This window comes from Mugil cephalus, chromosome 13, assembly GCF_022458985.1.
Source record: "Mugil cephalus isolate CIBA_MC_2020 chromosome 13, CIBA_Mcephalus_1.1, whole genome shotgun sequence".
NCBI classification, from domain to species: Eukaryota; Metazoa; Chordata; class Actinopteri; order Mugiliformes; family Mugilidae; genus Mugil; species Mugil cephalus.
The window spans coordinates 21,650,034-21,669,047 of NC_061782.1; the positions used below are offsets into that span (position 1 = coordinate 21,650,034).

Here is a 19,014-nt window from a genome sequence, read left to right on the forward strand (position 1 = left end):
AGACATTTTAATCTTTGGTTTTCATTTTCAAAAGATTATTCAAAATATCATCAATGTCTGGGGCCTCATGAGACATTAGAAACATGGCTCTATTTTTTATTTTTATTTATTTATTTTTTTTGTCTTCCCAGGTTTATTTCTACATACACCAACTTATCCAAATACTCCCTTACACTTTTTTTTTTTACACTGGAGACCAGACTCAAACAGTTGAGATTGTTCAGTAGTTAGTAACGTCTTATACCTTTCTATTAACCTGATGACAGCGATGCCCTGCAGCTTGAAACAACAACAGGAAACCCAATGATTGGACCTAAACTGCATGAGAGAAGAAACTGGGTCTCTTCTCTCCCACAAGATCTAATGACAGGCCACTCAGAGACTGCAAATAAGAGTTGGGGAGGGGTCTACACTGGGAAAAGGCAGACATTGAGAGGTAATGATTTAGCCTTACTCCTCTGAAGGATTATTCTCCTAATATTACAGCTTATGGAAAGGCCAGTGTGGCCAAGGGGAGCCACTGAGGCTTCAATGCTTTGGTCTAAGGAACAGAGCGCAATGCCCATTTCGATGCTAATACTGATGCCAAGTTCTGAAATTTAAGAGACACAACACTGCCCTGATCTTCTACTATAACCCAACAACATAGACAAGCTATCAATTAAATGTTCATTCAGAACAATTAACCTTAATCAGGGTAGATTAAATGCTGTCAACGTTGTTAAATGTTGGTCACCAGTGTTCCAGGCTGTGGTCGTCTAGTCATGGACTGTGTTTACTTGTGGTAAATGTTTGGGAAACACGTTTGCATCATGTGTCAGTCACTAGCATTGCCTAGAAGAGGGCATGGTAATGGTAAAGCTGAGATTACTCAGGTACCTGTCTTCATAGTCTGTTTTTTGGGGTTTTCATAACTACAGCGTAATGAATTTGATCAGTCGCTGTTATTCTTCTCTTGAATGTACATGGCCGAAGTGATTTCTCAGCTCAGGACAAAGCAATCAATTAAACATAGCTTCTCCATCATTTGCTTTTAAATGTAGGTGACAGTATTAAAATAATTTAAGTTCTACCCTTACATAGAACTATTATACTAATAATAATTTGATACACACACACACACACACACACACACACACACACACACACACACACACACACACACACACACACACACACACACACACACACACACACACACACACACACACAGCTCATATGCCTTACGTCCTTTATGCCTTTCACCTGAGACCCTTTGTTTAAATCTGTGTTGAACTTATCAGAGAATATGAAATAACTCTGGACCGGATATAATGATAACAAGACGAGAAACCTTGGACAGGCAAAGATCAGAAGACAAGAGATGACTGTCCTTGTCTCTTGGGCTCCCCTCTGTCCACCAAAAACATGCCTCAGTCGTCACGGTAACCTCAGAAACACTCCACAGTACGGATGCGGTCCTCTCCTACAGCGAACCTCGGTGAAAGCTAATTAAGAAATATCGCAGCCTTCTGCGAACTCAATTAAATAATGTTAATTTATTCTAATTTCAATTTGGAGGTAGTCTGAACTGAGGGAGGGGCTGAGAAAACAATGTCTAGGAGACGAGTGAAAGCTCCGGCCTCTGCCTCCCCTCGGCACAGGAGCTCTCACAACCTGCACAACTCTATTTAATTTGAACCTTTTGATTAACATTAGTAATCACAGAAGCCCTTCAAACTGGAGAGGAGAAAAAAACATGTTCAGATGTTCACTTCTGGAAGAATAAAGAGAGAAAAGTGCTAAGGACACAATGTAAGACTGCTGTTAACATTAATATTTTACCTTAGTATTATCGGTGTAGTATGAGGAACACATGGGATTAGAGGAGATCAGCTGTAGGTATTTAGTAGTAACCTGTCTCTTAAGTAATCAACACTTCAAGAAGTAGTTCAAGCCACCCAGTGACAGCTGAGAATCCCTCACTGTTTCCAAAATTCTTTGAGAAATTTTAATATAGAAGTTTTTTGTTCAAACTTTTGCCCATAGACATATGCCAACTTACAACTATTCTTTATATGAAAATAAGGCAAATAATTCATGAAGCGGAAACCTGATGAAAATCCAAAGATCAGAGCATCTAAGTGTAGAGCGGTCTGACTACGGAATAGAGATGGAGATAAAACAAAGGGAGGAGCAGGGGATCACTGAATTACCGAGAAGGGAGAAATCAGCCCGAGGAAAAAGAGATGGACTGAATCAGACCAGACAAGAGCTCACAGCCTGCCCAACAGGAACTCCCTCTGTTCATTTAAATTAATCCCACAGACGTTTCCATTCCTCCAGCTTCTCCACAGACGCTAAACTTAAACTTGATGCATCTGAGGTTCTATATCTCCCCGAGAGGAAAAGGACGTATTGACATGGGACACATGAAGTGTCATTTTCACCAACTTGGAAGCAGATGTCAGATACTAACAAAAAATGACCAAAAGAGGCTTAGTTACATTAAGTATACTCAAAGATGAAAATGGCATTTTGTGCTCAGTGGTGACAATTATTAAAGAAGCACACTTGTGGCACTAGTTATTTATTTATTTATTTGAGTTAAGGTAAAGGCACATATTACCATTACAACCACACCAGCGAGACCCAGAGCAAGGGCGTTAAGCTCATCTTTCTTTAGTGAAGCCACCTTTAACAAACCAGATAGACTAGCGATAACAGTAGTGTTTTGACCATGCACCAGGGCAACTGAGATGGCTTATTAAGAAAAGTATTTCATTTTTTTGGATATCTTCTTTATTGATTATGTGCCAGATTAAGCTGCTACCTCCCATCTGCTAACAAGGAAGAAAACAAAGGGTTTTTACCTCCATATATGGTCCCATAGGTCCCCATGTCCCCCATGCATTTGAATGGTTTCTATAAATTTCCAGCACTGAACGCTTGTTCCTCTGGCAAAAATCCAGCACGTCAAACTTTTGTTAGAGCTTAATGTAAATCCAATCCATATGTATAATACCTGTGTATAGATTAAGTGTATGCATGCCATCTGTCCTGTAGATGTCCCAATTTTCCACAGGCTGGCATTGAAGTGGGCGTTTTTAATGCAATGACAAGGAGGATAACACTAAATTCAAGGTGAAGTCACACGCTAAATCTGCTCAAGTTAATTCATACCTGAAAAAGATCAGAGTTAACTCAAGATATGATACTATTCATTTTTAGTAAAAATGAGGACTAGATTTACATACACTACCGCTCAAAAGTTTTTGACACACCTTCTCATTGAAGGTGTGTTGAGTGCAACAGGACATATAAGCTTGTTCCATTGCTACTCTTTGGTTTCCTTTACAACAAATAAACGTCTGTGTAAAGTGTTAATGTGATGAAGAAAAAAAATCATTTAAAAAAGCCTCCACATAATTCAAAAATACATCTGAAACACCTCAGGGCAGGTTGTATATATCAATTTGTATTCATATACTGAGATAAAGTTGAGCTGTCTGCGTGTGCTTTATCTAAGTTTCCCTACATATGAATAGCTGGTAAAAAAAAAAAAAAACTTATTTAAGTATACACATCTTGAGATTCCTTATATGGGAAAGGAAGAGGTCAGTGTGCTTTGAGTGAAGGTTAGAACCACCCCAGTATATATTCACTGAACTGAGCCCTAGGCACAATAGTAACTATACGGCCAGACACATGGATGCATACAAGCCGGAGCACAAATTTACACTCTCTACACGTTCATAGTGTGATGATGTGTTGGTTTCGTCTTGGCCTCTCATAGTGGGAATGTCTCCTCTTAATCCTCTCTGACTTCATACATTCAAAGGTCATCTCACAGCCCATGTGTAGGCTGTGGCATGTGCGTGTGTCATGCCGCTTGGTGTGAATAAGAAAGAGAAACCTATTCACACTAGCTGTATATGTCAACAAACCCTGTAGGCCTATCCTTGTTTACTGTGAACATCCTATCTCTTTTTCTACAATTCCCTGGCCATCTTCCTTCTCTGCTCTCACGATTCTCCTGTCCTCTACCCTTCACTATCTTCCACATATTCTCCTTCATTGCACCCTCCTCTTCAATCTCCTCTCACAATTCATTCTCTAGAAACCTCCCTCCACCCCTCCGTTCCTCCCTCCACGCCAAGTTCCAGAGGCAGGGGCATCTCTTGGCAAAGTGTGGCCCACCACAGGCCACTGGCTTTGGGTAATTAAAGTGGTTTAGGCCCCCTCACCCACAGTCACAGGCAACTGCAGCTGGGTGATAAAGGCACTGTGCCATAATTACATGGACGGCCAGCATCACCGCCCAGCTACACTAAAACAGTCAGCTAGCCAGTTGCATGGGAAGGAGGGAGCTGTGTGTGTCTGTGCGTGTATAAGTAACTGTACTGTGTTTGCTTGTGTGTGTGTGCGTGCACGCAGGGGGTCAACACCCCCTTGTGATCGCTCTGCTGTAGTTAAGCCCCCTGTGTTTAAGCCCCACACAGGCTCATTGAGCCCCTACACACACACACAATTTTAACCTCCACCCATCCCCACACCCCCAGCCAATCATTCCCCACCAGTGGTCTGACTCCTGCCGTGAGTGTGTGTGACCATCAGCCATTTAATTAGACCCAGCCATGATTTACCTAATTTAAATAAATAAATAAACATATGAAAACACCCCAATAAACAAATACCTATATTCAAATGAGGAGCTGGAGACTTTCATGAGCATAAAGAATGGGACAGAAGATGGAATTGTGCAGGCGGAAAAAACCTAATGTAGGGGCCACTGGACGTGGACACGCCACCAACTACACACACGCGCGCGCACACACACACACACACGCGCACACACACACACACACACACACACACACACACACACACACACACACACACACACACACACACACACACACACACACACACACACACACACACACAGAAGCTCTTACATCAACACGTGCTGCAATAAAATCAGCCTGTAGGGTCTAAAAGTGTCAAAGTCTGCCATTTTAGGATTCAAGGTTACATTACAGGTACTTATACACTACTAGTCAAAAGTTTGGACACAAAAAAAACAACACTGCATTTGTGTAATTCATAGATTTAAAAAAAAAAGAAAAAAAATAGGCTTTGATTGGCTTGTGTTTTAACAGAGGTTACTGAAAAAACTAGTGAAAGAAAATCTCCTAACAGCTTATACCACAGAGCAGAGACCATTAGTCCAAGTTTTATTTAAGCCATTATTACAAAACTTGCCATGTCATCACTGACATCTGTGTCTGTCGCAGGTGTAAATCAAGGTTATTATACTCTAGTGATGCTTGCATACCTTAGGGGAAGAAGAAGCCAGCTCTCTCCCCATTACTGCAGACACTGGGCTGGGCCCAGCGGGCTGCAATCTCTCCCTGTCTGGGCCAGAACCGGGTTTGGGAGTTGGTAGACTGGGGCTGACACCAGGGCTGGTACTTGGGGGTGCAGGAGCCCTCCTCTTCTGGTTGCCCGCGTCAAGAGCAGGGCCACTAACTGGAGGCTGTGCAGGGCTCGATGTCTTTGGCTCATAGAAAGGATTGGACCTGAAAGGAGAGATGGCGCACAACAAGACAAACAGAAAAAGCATGAATTATTGAACTGATATTGTAGCTATATGCACAGATAGTAAAGTGTGTAAATTCAAAATCAAAGTTGTACAATGCTTTTTTCCTCAAAGATCAACAGGTAATCAAACCAAAAGGGTCAACACAAAAATACAGTTGTATTCTATTATTTCATTCATTTGATTAGTTTCAAGAGGGGGCCAAATGACATATTTCTGGTTTTATGCGTAACTTATAAAATAAGCTTATATAAAACAACACAACAGAAGAAATTTCATAAATCTCCATTAGTGAAATTAAAAATGTCTTGCGAAGATTATTAAGATTTTAAAGACTATTTGAGTTTATCCATTTTTGGCCCCAACTACAATCTGATTACTTAACATGTGGAAATTGCTGGATGGAAACAACAACTTGCTGCAATACAATGAAGAGCACACACAAGTGGTAAATTAATAGAAGGCGCAGGTGCACTGAGGTCAGGACTGTGTGACCTCATATCCTCACTGCCCCTGCCCAGGGTGAACTACTGACAGACAGGCAGGGTCCCGAAGACATACACAGACACACACACATACCAGAGCGTTATCAATATACAGGCATGCTTGTGGCTCTGAAAGCAGGGGCACAGCTTTGAGACATTCACTCAACATGCAACAAGCAATCCTAAACAAACAAGTGAATTGGATGGGTGGAGGGGACAAAACTAGCTGACTGGGTATCTCTGTGAAAGAGAAGGCTAGAAGTGCCTATCTAACCAAGAAGCAATAGAGGAGGTTGAAAAATAAGGGAAGAAAAGAAAAGCAGGCAGGCAGGCCTATAGTGAAGCTTTAACAGACCAGCTCGGCTAAAAGACATGTGAAAGGACTCCAGTCAAAACACTGTGCTGCCCTTTTGAACTTTCTATTCTGCAGAAGCACTGGTCCTGATGTTAAGAGACAGAGGAAAAGAAACACACCAGTCAATAACCTGTCTGTCTTTTAGACAGCAGAGAGGTCTAAAACATACGGGTATCTGTGTGACAGCTTCACTCAACAGCCAAAATCAAGGGGTTTACATTTACAATTTAGGCACAGCCACATTTGGAGGTGTGGAAACACCTTTCCAGAAGTATTTCTAAAGTAGGATTTCTTTACTTGCCTAGTATCTTGAACTTGCCCTCTCTTCACTTGAGTTCGTTTAATTTGCCAAGGCACTAAAGGGACTAAAATGTAATGTTTACGTTTTTTTAAAAAAGACAAGAAATTTAAAATTTTCTTGTTTATGAATTAACTAGGAATTCCTCACTAAAGTGAACTTGCAGCACACATTTGTTGAAATGATGTAGAACAAGAGAGGGAAAGAGGAAGACGGAAACATGATGAAATGGGAGTGAAGTGAAATAAAAACGAGCAGAGTCTGTGGAGGAAGCTAAAGAGAATGTCAAAGAGGGAAAGTATGGGGCAACAAGTTGATAGGAGGGAGGGGAAGAATGAAGGAGGAGGGAGACAAGGTTAAAGAATGCAGTTAAACAACAGAGCCCTTGTTCCCGTTGAAAGAGCTGCCTCGTCACTTTGCCCTGCTTTTTTTTGGGGGGGGGGGGGCTGTGGCTACAAGTACCCCTCTATAAGGAGGGGTCTTACAGGACTTGCTCTGCCAACAGCAACCAAGCTTGGAAGTCTGGAGCCTAACACAGTGATTCTAGTATAAGCTAATCATGTTAGAAAGCTATATATCCAATGGAAGTCAAAGTGCATGTATTTTAATACAACAGGACAGAAAACCTGTCTTATTAAGGAAAAAAAAAAGAACAAAACAAAATTGAGGGCACGGTTCAATATTTCATAATCAAACTCTTACTCGTCAAGCTCGTCGTCTTCGTTGTGTGAAGTGTCAGCGTACAAGTACTTGCTCATGTCCACAGGCCGTACACCTTTTCTCTGTCTGGGTTTAGGGGGCCCTGGGTCTGGCTGCATGGGGTCTGTGTCTTGGTCAGGCTCATCGAAGGGGTTCCCTGGGGGTGTGTGCGTCTCCGCTTCATCCGGCTCATTGAATGGATTTGAGTCGTCTTGGTCGTAGAAGGAATTGTCTTCAACCCGCTGCCGTGGTACCGGCTGGGCAGGAGGCTCTGCTTGAGAAGAGAGAATATACATGACAAACTAGACTTGGCAAGAGATTGGAAAGCTCGTCATCTCACTATATCACAGAGCTAGACAGCAGGGAGGAAAGTTTAGTCCTGGGAATGTGATGCCATTTAACTTCTCATACATGCGAGTCATCTGGATGGTTTTATTTAGCTAGTTTCACACACACACATATTAAATAACTTGGAAAGACTTTCATTTTCCAGCACACTTGGTTATTTGTTGCAGCCTTAACTTGAATTCCTGCATTTCTTCACACCCAAAAACACATCCACTAATGTAAAGTTTCAATATTAGTTTAGTAAGACCAGAAATCTCTTCAGACAAGAAATGTGTCTGTGTAAAAAACATGTCCTATACAATTTTAGCTCCGTTTCCAAGATCAGTTCACAGACAACTTAAACAAGCAACAAAGTAGGAGCTTTATGTGCAAGGGAGCATGTCGCTCAAAAACAAATAATATAAACTAACACACCTGGCTGCTCAGGTGGTCATACAAAAATATTGGTTTAGCTGTCTGAGAGAAAGCATTAAAGCCTGCTATAGTTACGCATGGTTACACACTTTCATGGTGTGTGCACATCCAAACATTAAGCCTGCATCCTGCTGGAATTCCCAAAAACGACACTTATTGTAGCAACAACTAAAAAGATTAAAGACTAAAGACAGTCAAAAGTGCTGTTAAATTAGACTGAAAACATTTTCTTCAGAGGCTGCCAGACAACTGCACATACCTTCCTCATCAGGATCTTCAAATGGGTTGTGGTGGTTTGGATGAAGGTCGTCATCAGGCTCATCGAAGGGGTTGGCGCTCATGGCAGGAGTTGTGTCCTGATCCTCGTCTTCCAGGAAGTTGAGCTTGTTAATCAGCTCTGTTATCACACAGTCCAACAAAAAGTCATTTAAATAAACAAACTACAGAGTCAAATGGCTCTAGAACAACACATTTCCCAAAATGCAATGAACAGACTTTCACAAACCAAAATGAACCAAAATCTGCACTTTGGAGTGAACCATAAGTAGAGAGATCATTCAGCTCTGCCGGGGAGCAGTGCTTAAACTTGTCTGTGTTCCTTGTGTTCCAGCCTTCTTCTGTGCATGTACGACAGTGGCATTCTGGGAAAATTTGTGCGGTATGGAGGGTTACTGTGGGAGACACTGAAGAAAGCGTGGTGTTGCTATGGAGATCCTGGCTGCAGAGGCTAAGACTTGTCTGCTTTATCTTCATCATACTCACTGTAGCTCAATCGCGTGCTGCCAGGGTGTGGGTCAGTTTGAAAAGTGTGTAAATGTGTCTGAGGTAGATGCCAAGAAGTGCTGCTGAGAGCAGCGTGAGAACCTGAACAAGGAAAAGGGAGCTGTGCGTATGTGTCCCCTTGGTCTATATGTGGTGTGCCTATGTGAAGTGGTGGTGGCTGATAAGAGGAGAAGCACTTTGCCTTGCCTCTTAGTGACTTCATCCATAGCCCCATCTTAGGGCAAGTGCACATGCACAAATGTGTATTTATGTCTGTTACATTTTTACGTGCTGCCAGCCCACTCCCATCACTAAAGTTTGGTTTTGTTACCTATTATTGCTACAACTTCATGAATTGCATTGAAATGCCACAGCCTCATTTCCTCACTGCTTCACACCTTAATTACACAACATTAATCTACCTCAACTTGACTGTCGAACATATTAATATGTCTCACCAGGCTTGTGACAATACTACAGATTTGAAACTCACTTCCCAATTGAGAATAAAAGGACTTTTTATTTTGAAAACAATGCCACACAGCTCTTATCCTTCCTGTTAATTTGTAAAGGAAGATTAGAATATATTCACTTGGTTCACTACCAATTGCAGTAAAAGAATAGGGAAGGTCACAGTGTCAAAAAAACAGAAACAATAGGAACCAAAACAACGAACAGCGACTGATGTGTCCCAACACCATGTACAGCACATCACCACATGAACCGAGATAAACTTTAATACCACGACCACAACACGTTCACAATACCAATGTCAAGAAGGATCAAAGAATGGGGGGTCAAGGCACAGAGAGAGAGAGGAAAGGAAAGTTAAAGATAAATATATAGATAGAAATGGTGGTAATGGGTGGTAAGGTAGAGATGACACAATGTTTACAGGATGAGGGAGGTGAAAGAAAGGTGGAAAAAGACCTTGGGAGGAAGCAGCAGGCTTAGCTGTTGCTTTGTATGTTCGCTTGGGAACACCACCACCATCATCATCATCATCATCCCCATGTAAGCAGCTGAGGGCATTCAACTGGTTTACTATCTCTGTAAACGACAGGTCCATGACAGGAAGGGAGGGAGGAAGAATAGCAGTGAGCACGGCAAAATAACTCACCCCATTCAGAACATTCTCGCACACAACAATCCGTATACACAGAGTTGAAAAGGGTACAGTTGTAGGCTTTGGCTATTGTCTGTAGTATTAATGCTAAACTGTGTAACGTGCAAATGTGCTTAGTTCTGAATTTTGTACTATGTGCTTTTGTTAATAGCATCACTTGTGTATACACTAGAAAGTTAGTGCAAGTTAGTCAGTGCAGACAGGCAACAGCAAAGGCATACAAACAGTTAAAGGCTAAAGAATGGAGTATGTCCACTCTAAAATAACATTTTAAATAACCTTTCATAACTGGTAGCATTAAACTGGTCTAATCTAACACTTGTGCTAACACACACACACCCATGCACACATGTTGAGCTTTCACATTGCACAGAAAAGACAAAAGAGAACATGTGTTTTCCAGGGTGTGAGTTGGTTCGCCTCGTGTTAGTGTTGCTTGAGCAGCTTGCTGGCTTGTTCCGTAGGTAGCATTCAAGGAGAAATACGATAGTAGGGAGTTTTGGCAGCCAGGCAAGACCTTTGATTCAGAGATGCGTGCTAGTAAAGCATTGCTGTAGGCGCTCAATGCATATACATATAAATGAGATGAAGCGCGGGGAAGGGAAAAGAAAGGAGAGAAAGCATGAAGCTTAACATGAAGAGGTGGCGATTTGAAAAGTTGGATTAAGCAAAACAGGAAGGAGGAGAGCCCATACATTAGAGCATGGAATGAATCCTCAACATGTATGTACAGAGGGAGCGAAGCCACCATCAGTGTACAGGTCCAAGGAGGAGGAGAAAGCAAGAAAAAAGCTAAATAACAAGCATGTGGAAAATGAATTAAAGTCAAAGCAATGGAAAACACCCTGAAGCTGATAAAACACGGTAAACGCAGCTCATGAATTTATAAATACCTGCTTAAGTGTGGAAGGGTACACATACCAATGCAGGAAGGGAGGGAAAAAGAAATGCAATAAAAGAAGCAAAGTTGATGCCCCATATGAAGCCTTGGTCCTGTTTATTCTGGCTTGTTCAGGAAGGATGGTGAGGTAAAATGATAAAGGGAAAATCATCTGCATGTGTTGAAATGTTTATTTGTAAGCTGCAAAACCTGTAAAGTAGACTGATTCATTATGAACTGAGGTCTGACTGCTGGTAAAGACTTATCACCACTGCGACGTGTGATAGTAAGGACATATATCTGATACAAAATCTGTCATTTATCAAAGAAATTAAAAGTACTTTTTCAGCTTTTACCTGTGATCTTTGCAGCCTTCTCCTCCTGGTTAACCCTGTTCTCCTCGTCCTCTTCGTTCTCCTCCTCAAAGTCGTCCAGGTTACCAATGTCGGCCTGTTTCATGCTCATCAGGCTGGCCAGGCTTTGCATGTCCTCATCACTAGACCATAAAACACACACGCACGCACGCACACACACACACACACGCGCACACTCAGTAAGCACAGAAACTCAGCAAAAGTACTTCAAAACTATCACAGATCAAAAATGGAGAGAGACAATAATGCATAAATAGATGAATGAATAAATGAAAAGAAATGCATCGGTGCTGTATGTTCAACGTGTCTCAGAGAAGACGGAGAAACACACAAAATGCAACCTACAGCTCGTACCAAGACAGCTACCAACAGATCACACATAAGGATTACAGCAGCTCTCCATCCGCCTCTTCCCTTTTCCATATTTTTCACTCATTTCTCTCACTTCAGACCTCCATCTCTACACCTTACTATTATAAACACATTCAACTTCCCTCCTCGAATTTTAAGCTTTTGACTCTGGCCCTACTCAACCTCTGCCGCTCACTGATTCATCAGTTTCTACATTATTTCTTGTATTTTATGTGGCTCTCCCGTAGCCCCCTCGGCGCCGCCGCTCCATCATAATCGCTGTATTCTTCTCTCTGTTCTTTGTGTTTGGTGTTTCCCAGACCCACGGGCTCATTTGAACTGGTGTGATGGAGTTTGTTTGTGTATGGTCGACATCATTCCCCGAAGGGTTAACAAGGGTTACGCGCCATCGACCCGCCATGCGAGCCACAACAAAGGCCTCGCTGCTCTCTCTCTCTCTGTGTGTGTCTGTTTGTGTGGGGGGTCTTTAAATGAAAGTTGCTGCTATCATATTCGAATGAATTACAAACGACAAATGCTGTGATTGAGAGTGCGGGCCCTCAAATGCTATATAATGTGAAAGTGAATGATAATACTGAGTGAGTGACAGTTTGTTCCTGCAAATTAAACCGACCGATTCAGTAAATAAATGTGACAACATTTCAAAATTATATATGGTACCTAAAAGACAGTGCTGTTTGTCTGACATACTGTACATCATATAGATTTGCAAAACCTCTGTTTTTTTTTTTTTTGTTTTGTTTTTTTCAAACTCACAGACAATGAAGATGACCAAGACTTACGTGGCCTTTCCCTCCCGGAGGAAGATGCAGGAGAGGGAGAACTGCAGCGTGGCTGACACCACCTTTTTTGACAAGGGCTTAAACTTGAGTTTGACATCTGTCTGCGTGGGCATCGGACTGGCATACTGCTTCATGTTTATACTGCTGGTGGCCAAGGCCTTCCTTCGGCCTGATGGAGACTCCTGTAGATTGAGAGAGATAGATGAATATTACATTATATATTCTGATTATAGATCCAACATGAACATGGTATTGAGAATATCAAAGGAAAAACCAAGAAAAAAAAAGATGGAAATTATTTTTTAAGAGTGCATATTATGGAAAACATTATTCTGTTTTGTAGTGCATTATATGGTCATAATTTTATTACAAGATACAAAAGATGAATCATTCTTGTCACCATTTGCGATGACTGGTGTGATCACAAAAATGGGGTGTATAAGGACAGTGTTCGTTGGAAAATTCAGAACAAGCTAAAAGTGTTTTCATCGTGCGTTCGTCATGGTTGTAAAATCCTTCCTGACATTTCCTACCAAAGGTCCAAGCAGAAGTCATTTCTACTTCTTTTTAGAGATGTGCTCCGGGCCAGGGGCTAGCAGTCAAATTGGAATTTGGGAATATGCCAGAGACCAGGTGATAAGAATTATAGAATCAGTGACATGGTCCTGTGCGTGTATGGCTAGAGGACTGTGTGTCTGCTAGATATGGGAACTAAACAGTTGGGGTTGTTCCAGCTTTTTGTCTGCCCTCCAACAAAAACTGATGGTTTTGTCTGCTGTAAGTCTGGCTGGTGAAGCACCATGCTGTCACTGAATACCAGTCTGGTTCACCTCCATGCTGTGTTGATACCGATGCACCTCTTCTCCGTTTTGCCTTCTCTCTTTTAACTGATTCTGTATTATGACGGGGAAACTGTCCTTATTTTCTTGTGACCATTTGCATGGAAGCAGGGACTGATGCTGGTGCTGTTGGTACTAAAACCAATGTGAGGATCTCATATGGCGCTTACATGTCCCTTCAGAGGACCATGTGAGATGAAGGCAGCAGGCAGGGGGACAACATAAACGCTGTCTTTAAAATGTCTTTCTTTGTCCCTATTTAACTGCAGGGATGTCTTAAAAAAACTACATCTATCTATATGCACACAAACACACACTTCTGGTTTTATGCCACAAAAAATACCATCTTGTCTCAGTTGTGAATCGAGCCCCGAGGATTCATCCTCTCATGTGCACAATACCGAACAAAGCGGGGCAGCTAGCTCTCTTTCACACTACACCAGTCTGAGAGCACATATACATATACGCTCCGGCGTGTACGCTAGATAAAGCGATAGAAGCTCTTTACATTGCCTGTTTCGTGATTTCTACACACACAAAAACATACACACACCTCAGAAGCTTTGGCTCTGGGAAAACTCAATCTCAGCCTTATCGCTGAGGACCGCAGGGTTTTCATTCATACATACACACAGAAACACACACAGACATACACACACAGACTTTGTATCAGTAGCAAAGCTTTGGGTAATAGAGTGAGAAACTATGTACGGTACAAATAGAAATTCCAAGTCTATAGGTCGGCCATTTGACTCACAATTCGTAATTGTGTGTGTAATTTTCAAGCAATGAAAAAAATGTCCTTTCTTGTGGTTGTATACTGTGAAGAAATGTATACAGTGAACAGTGCAAGTAGCAACTTCCTGTCCTGAAATCTCATGTGAATTCTAATTATTGAACTGTTATTCAGCTTATATTGAAACAGCCTCAGAAAAGTGGCCATTTAACCGACAATAATTTTGGACCACGTAGGTTGTGGTGCTGTACTGAATTTAACGTATTCCTCTTATTTAAATAACACCACAGAAATCAGCACCACAATGACTTTCTCATCAATAAGAGGCCTGGAAATATTAAATAAGTAATTTATAACTCATTTTAAGTGTCTCTTTTAAGTAGATGCTGCAGGCTTAAGAACTCACGTAGTTACTACGAGAGCAGAAATTTGGAAACATCTTTGCGTGAGGCATTAAACATACACCATCTCCTGCAAAAATGATCAGTATCTCTGATATTTTTTCCATTCTTTCGTCTGCTGCTGACATTCAACAGTACATCTCATCTAGTTGTCCATTTCTTCCATCTTTCTCCATCTTCCCTACCTCTTCGCCTTGCCAATAATTAAATAAAAACCTTCAGAAGAAACCAGCCGACTGACTAGAGAGGACACTTGACATTTCGTGCTGACATTTGAGCCTTCTTGCTTTGGCTGGGTAACATAACGGCGCATCATCAGCACACCTACGCCGAATATCCAGAAGCAGCCCATCAGGAGAGGAAGATGGCAAAAAAAAAAAAGAAACGAAAAACTCTCTCTCCACCACTTATCTTTCTGCAGATTACACCCTGGCTATTATACTAAGCTAATAGCGCATGTAGATACTTTATGAATGAATTTGCCGAATGCACCAAACACTTAAGAAGAGGGGATTAAGCAAAAAGGAGGATGGGGAGGAAGGGGGGAGTTGGGGTGTCTTGGAAAATAGGAAATACTTAAGAATATGCAAATACACCGGCGAAAGAATGGAATAACCGATTTGAGTAGTAGCAGCAAACAATGGAAATCTGCTCTATTTCCCTGGATGTTACTTGTCAATCAGTGTGTGCATTTGAGACAAGGTGGTGGGGGGGACTGGGATTAGGGCGACTAGGAGGTCGTAACAATGTATAAAATGAAAGGGAGGGACAATACAGAAGTTTAATTTATTACAGGAAGGATAGGACTATCAATAAGCACCCCTTTTCTGAGCCAAGAGAATGACTAAATACCTCAGTGTGAGTGAGTGAGTGAGTGAGTGAGTGAGTGAGTGAGTGCACAGCAGGAGGCAGGAAAAGAAAGACAGGGAAAGAAAGAAGATAGAAAAAGGAGGAGGGTGATGGCTGTATGCTGCCCCCTAGTTGCACTGCTCTACAACTGCAGCATCTCATTAAAGAGCACCAGTCAGATCTGACAGTTTTGTACCATACTCACACAAAACCAGTAGCACTAAAACAAATAAGAGCAACCAACCCTGCCTCAGTTTGCTCTTGGGCGCCTCATTTTTTTTTTTTTTTTTCCACAAATGACTTCCTTTCAAGAAGAGGTGTATTTGTGCCGGAGTGGATTTGAGCACCAGTCCTGCCCCTCTCCCTTGGTGCCAGCTGGCCCTGCATCGATCCACAGATGCTCCCCTGGTGGGGGGGCAGGGGTCAGGGCAGGAGGGTGCCCGGGGGTCCTGCTGAATCTCCCTGCCCCAAAATGCCAATGGGACGGGCCGGAGAAGGGAGGGGTGGGGACTCTTTTGTTGCTGAGAGATGGATTAATTAGGCTGAGTGCTAAAAGAACCGGGCTTCTTTGTTTAGACCTGGTCTGAGACAGAGACACTGACAGTTGGGTAGTGTTAGCACATGATTAAAAAGGAAATAAGTGTCCAGAACACACACACACACCAATCAGCTAATGGCTTTTTAACACAGGTCACCAGTCACATCATTTCAAATGTTCCCTTTTGATCCATATACCTCTTTTATTTATACATTAATTGTGAAACTATTAATGTACCCAAACGTGTGGTGTCATTGAGGTCCCTACAAATAGAAATATTGGAATACTTTGTACTAGCAGTCCTGTTGCACTTCATTATTGGCAGTTTTTGTTGCGCAATAGAGTTGTCAATAACTGTAAGGTGTGTGGTGATGTTTAGTATGTTGTTGAGGAAGATAGGAGATAAAAACACAGCTCTGGTTTTACAGCAACGACGAGAAGTGATGAATCACTGGTTCCACATCAAGCAGATGATTATCTGACTTAAGCCTGCAACCGTACAACAAAACAAACCTGAACTGGGGTAAAAAGGACAATTTGAGGTCAACTACACTGCGACTACAGACAGCACATCAGAAAAATCATATTTGATTAATTTTACCAAGAAATGTCACACAATGATAGTTTATAGGCCTATATTGTATTTTTCTCGCCCTCTAATCTTCGCTTCCTTTCTTGTTATTAAATGCAAAGCTATGTGAAGCAAAAATACACATGGTTCAGAAACAATAAAGCCAAACTCAATTTATCCTATAGAAAAACCCTGAGGTAGCAACGATTAGCCCTTCGCCCCGACGCCCAAAATCAGCTGGCTCTGTCTGAATTCAGCAGTCAGCAGATTGGAGGTGGAGGTGCGGTTGGGGGTGCAGTGCTATTCCTCTCGCCTCAAGGTCACAGTTATTGGAAATGGAGACATCCAATGTGCTCACATCTCTCTTTGAATTCGCACACAATGGAGTGATTCCTCTGTGTCAATTTGGCCTCCCCTGATAACTGATAAGGCAGCCCTTTTTACATACCACCTATGAATGCAGCATTATAGGCGTTATACACACACACACACACACACACACAGGAAGATTAAGACCAATTTATTCATCTGCTACTATTATATGTGAGGATTTATTTTTTTCCCCAAGCAGTGTGTATGTGTGTGTATTTTAAAGGCAACAATAGCCATAAAAGGCATGCAATACTATCACTTTGGTGATGTCAATTACAATAACAATGGTTTTAATAATAGAATGAACTGTGCAAATGGCTTTCATGTGTATTGTCTGGACACACAAAATGAGTCTCTCTGTACCACACCACAGGATTTCTTCACACTACAACCCCATTATGGACTGTATTACACCCCACCCACAAATAAATGGGAAGACCTTGCACTGACCACCATGACGTTGTCCTGGTGCCGCAGACAACAAAAAAATATAAGCAATAAATTCACAGTCACTTTGGAGAAAGTGTAAGTAGAAAGTGAGAAGGAGAACGATTAGTCACAACAAGAGCAGGATTAGGCTTGTTTTAAAGGAAAGGATGGCAGATTATAGCACAGTGTGTGCCGCCATGATCATGGTTTAGAATGACAGCTCCAGACACCGACTCCTTTTCGTCCAATACCAAGAAACTAAATATGGGACAGACAAGCATACAGCTACTGCCAAGTACAGGAACACTCAGTACAGGACTCCACTCGTGAGACAAGACACGCAGACTCAATGGTAATTGTCATGGTAATCGTAAGCAACAACTGGAGACAGGAACTTCCGGTCTGGTTTCTTCTTCTGGTTTAGGTTTAATGAAAGAATATCGTTTGACAATCAGTGCTGCTGATTTCATTGAAGAGATATCAGAAAAAGATGTATAGGAGAACAATTATATTGAGTTTATGTGACACAGAGTGGGTGCTATGGACACTGGTGAGCAGAGCCAAGCTGTGTTGAGCAGACAAATGGAGAGTGATGGTACAAATTAAGGAGTAGAGTCACTATAATTAACAGTGATTGTTTTTTAAACAGGGGAAAAATCAATCTATCTGATCAGCAAATGACAGGTAAACCCAATACACATTCAATTCACATACCCAATTCATCGGGTACACTAGTGAGAATAATAGTGACTAATGTAACAGACCTTGACTAAATCTTGGCTTCATGAAGGTTTTCAGCTTTTGTGTAAAATAACTGAGTAGTTGATTCAACTTTCATTGGAGGCCACTAATTGAATTGACACATTTCTACATAGCTATTGAAATATAGCTATGTAGACATAGTGACTATCATCTCTACCCAACTGAAGAAAATAAAGTATAAGAAAACAGACGGGCACTGTATTTTTCAACAGTCCAAGGTGTGTATCCTTTTAACTGCTGGTCGATTTCAGCAATCGTCAATGTTCCACTGAAATCGGTCACTTTCATTCAACCTTTCTAATTAGTGTCACTCACAATTCATAGCGAGCAAAAATGCTTAGATGGACACTAGGCTAGCATCTCACGTCTTCTTTTTCTCCCTTCATTTCCGTCCCTCCTGCAGCCTCTCTCTCTCGCTTTCGTCTTATCAGTGTGTCCAGGGTGCCCTCCTCTTTTCGACTCTCCGGGTCTTTCTTTTGGGTGGCCCTCAGTGCCCCCCCACACATACACACACTCAGACCCAGAGCATGTACTTCAGACAGGGGGCTAATGGGAAAATAAATTACCAGCAGGCAAAAGCCCTGGCTCTGCACTTCTGCTGGAGAGAGAAAGGGACATGGGGTGTGTGGAAAGAAAGGGAGGGTGGTCAAGAATTGGAAAGAGAGAGAGAGAAGACGAGAGAAGAAGAGGGTGGAGAAGACGAGAGAGGAAGACAGAGAGGTGGCTAGCAATGAGACTGGCATAAAGTCAAGAAGGGGGAAAGAGATGGAGAAAATGAGGGAGATGGTGGAAGGGGAAAGAAAAGCGCAATGATGGGGGTTGAGTAAAAGAGAGAAAGATAGGTTGACAGGATTAGCTACAGTTCATTCCCGGTCTATGAAGTGCCTGCTCATCACTTTTCCTGCCATTTTAACCATCTCTGACCATCACAGGGGCCTAAAATGACCAATAACATCAGCACACACACACAGTGACTGAGCCAATACCTCCAGCTGCTGTATCTGGGATTGATTACTCCATGTGCATGAAGCAGCAGTTCAG

At 42.0% G+C, this 19,014-nt stretch overlaps 1 protein-coding gene across 6 annotated transcripts in view; it reads right to left on the reverse strand.

Moving 5' to 3' along the window:
- The window catches only part of ehbp1 (EH domain binding protein 1), a 125,872-nt gene that overhangs the window by 77,301 nt on the left and 29,557 nt on the right, over positions 1-19,014 (reverse strand). For 3 of the 6 annotated variants that reach the window (XM_047602413.1, XM_047602410.1, XM_047602408.1), the window contains exons 6-11: positions 12,477-12,658; positions 11,305-11,444; positions 9,873-9,992; positions 8,440-8,577; positions 7,422-7,692; positions 5,318-5,561 (exon numbers count right to left, since the gene is read on the reverse strand). In XM_047602413.1, coding sequence (XP_047458369.1) covers positions 5,318-5,561; positions 7,422-7,692; positions 8,440-8,577; positions 9,873-9,992; positions 11,305-11,444; positions 12,477-12,658 — 1,095 coding nt within the window. The remainder of the gene's footprint in view (positions 1-5,317; positions 5,562-7,421; positions 7,693-8,439; positions 8,578-9,872; positions 9,993-11,304; positions 11,445-12,476; positions 12,659-19,014) is intronic. The other 3 variants (XM_047602409.1, XM_047602412.1, XM_047602411.1) reach the window with 3 other exon arrangements.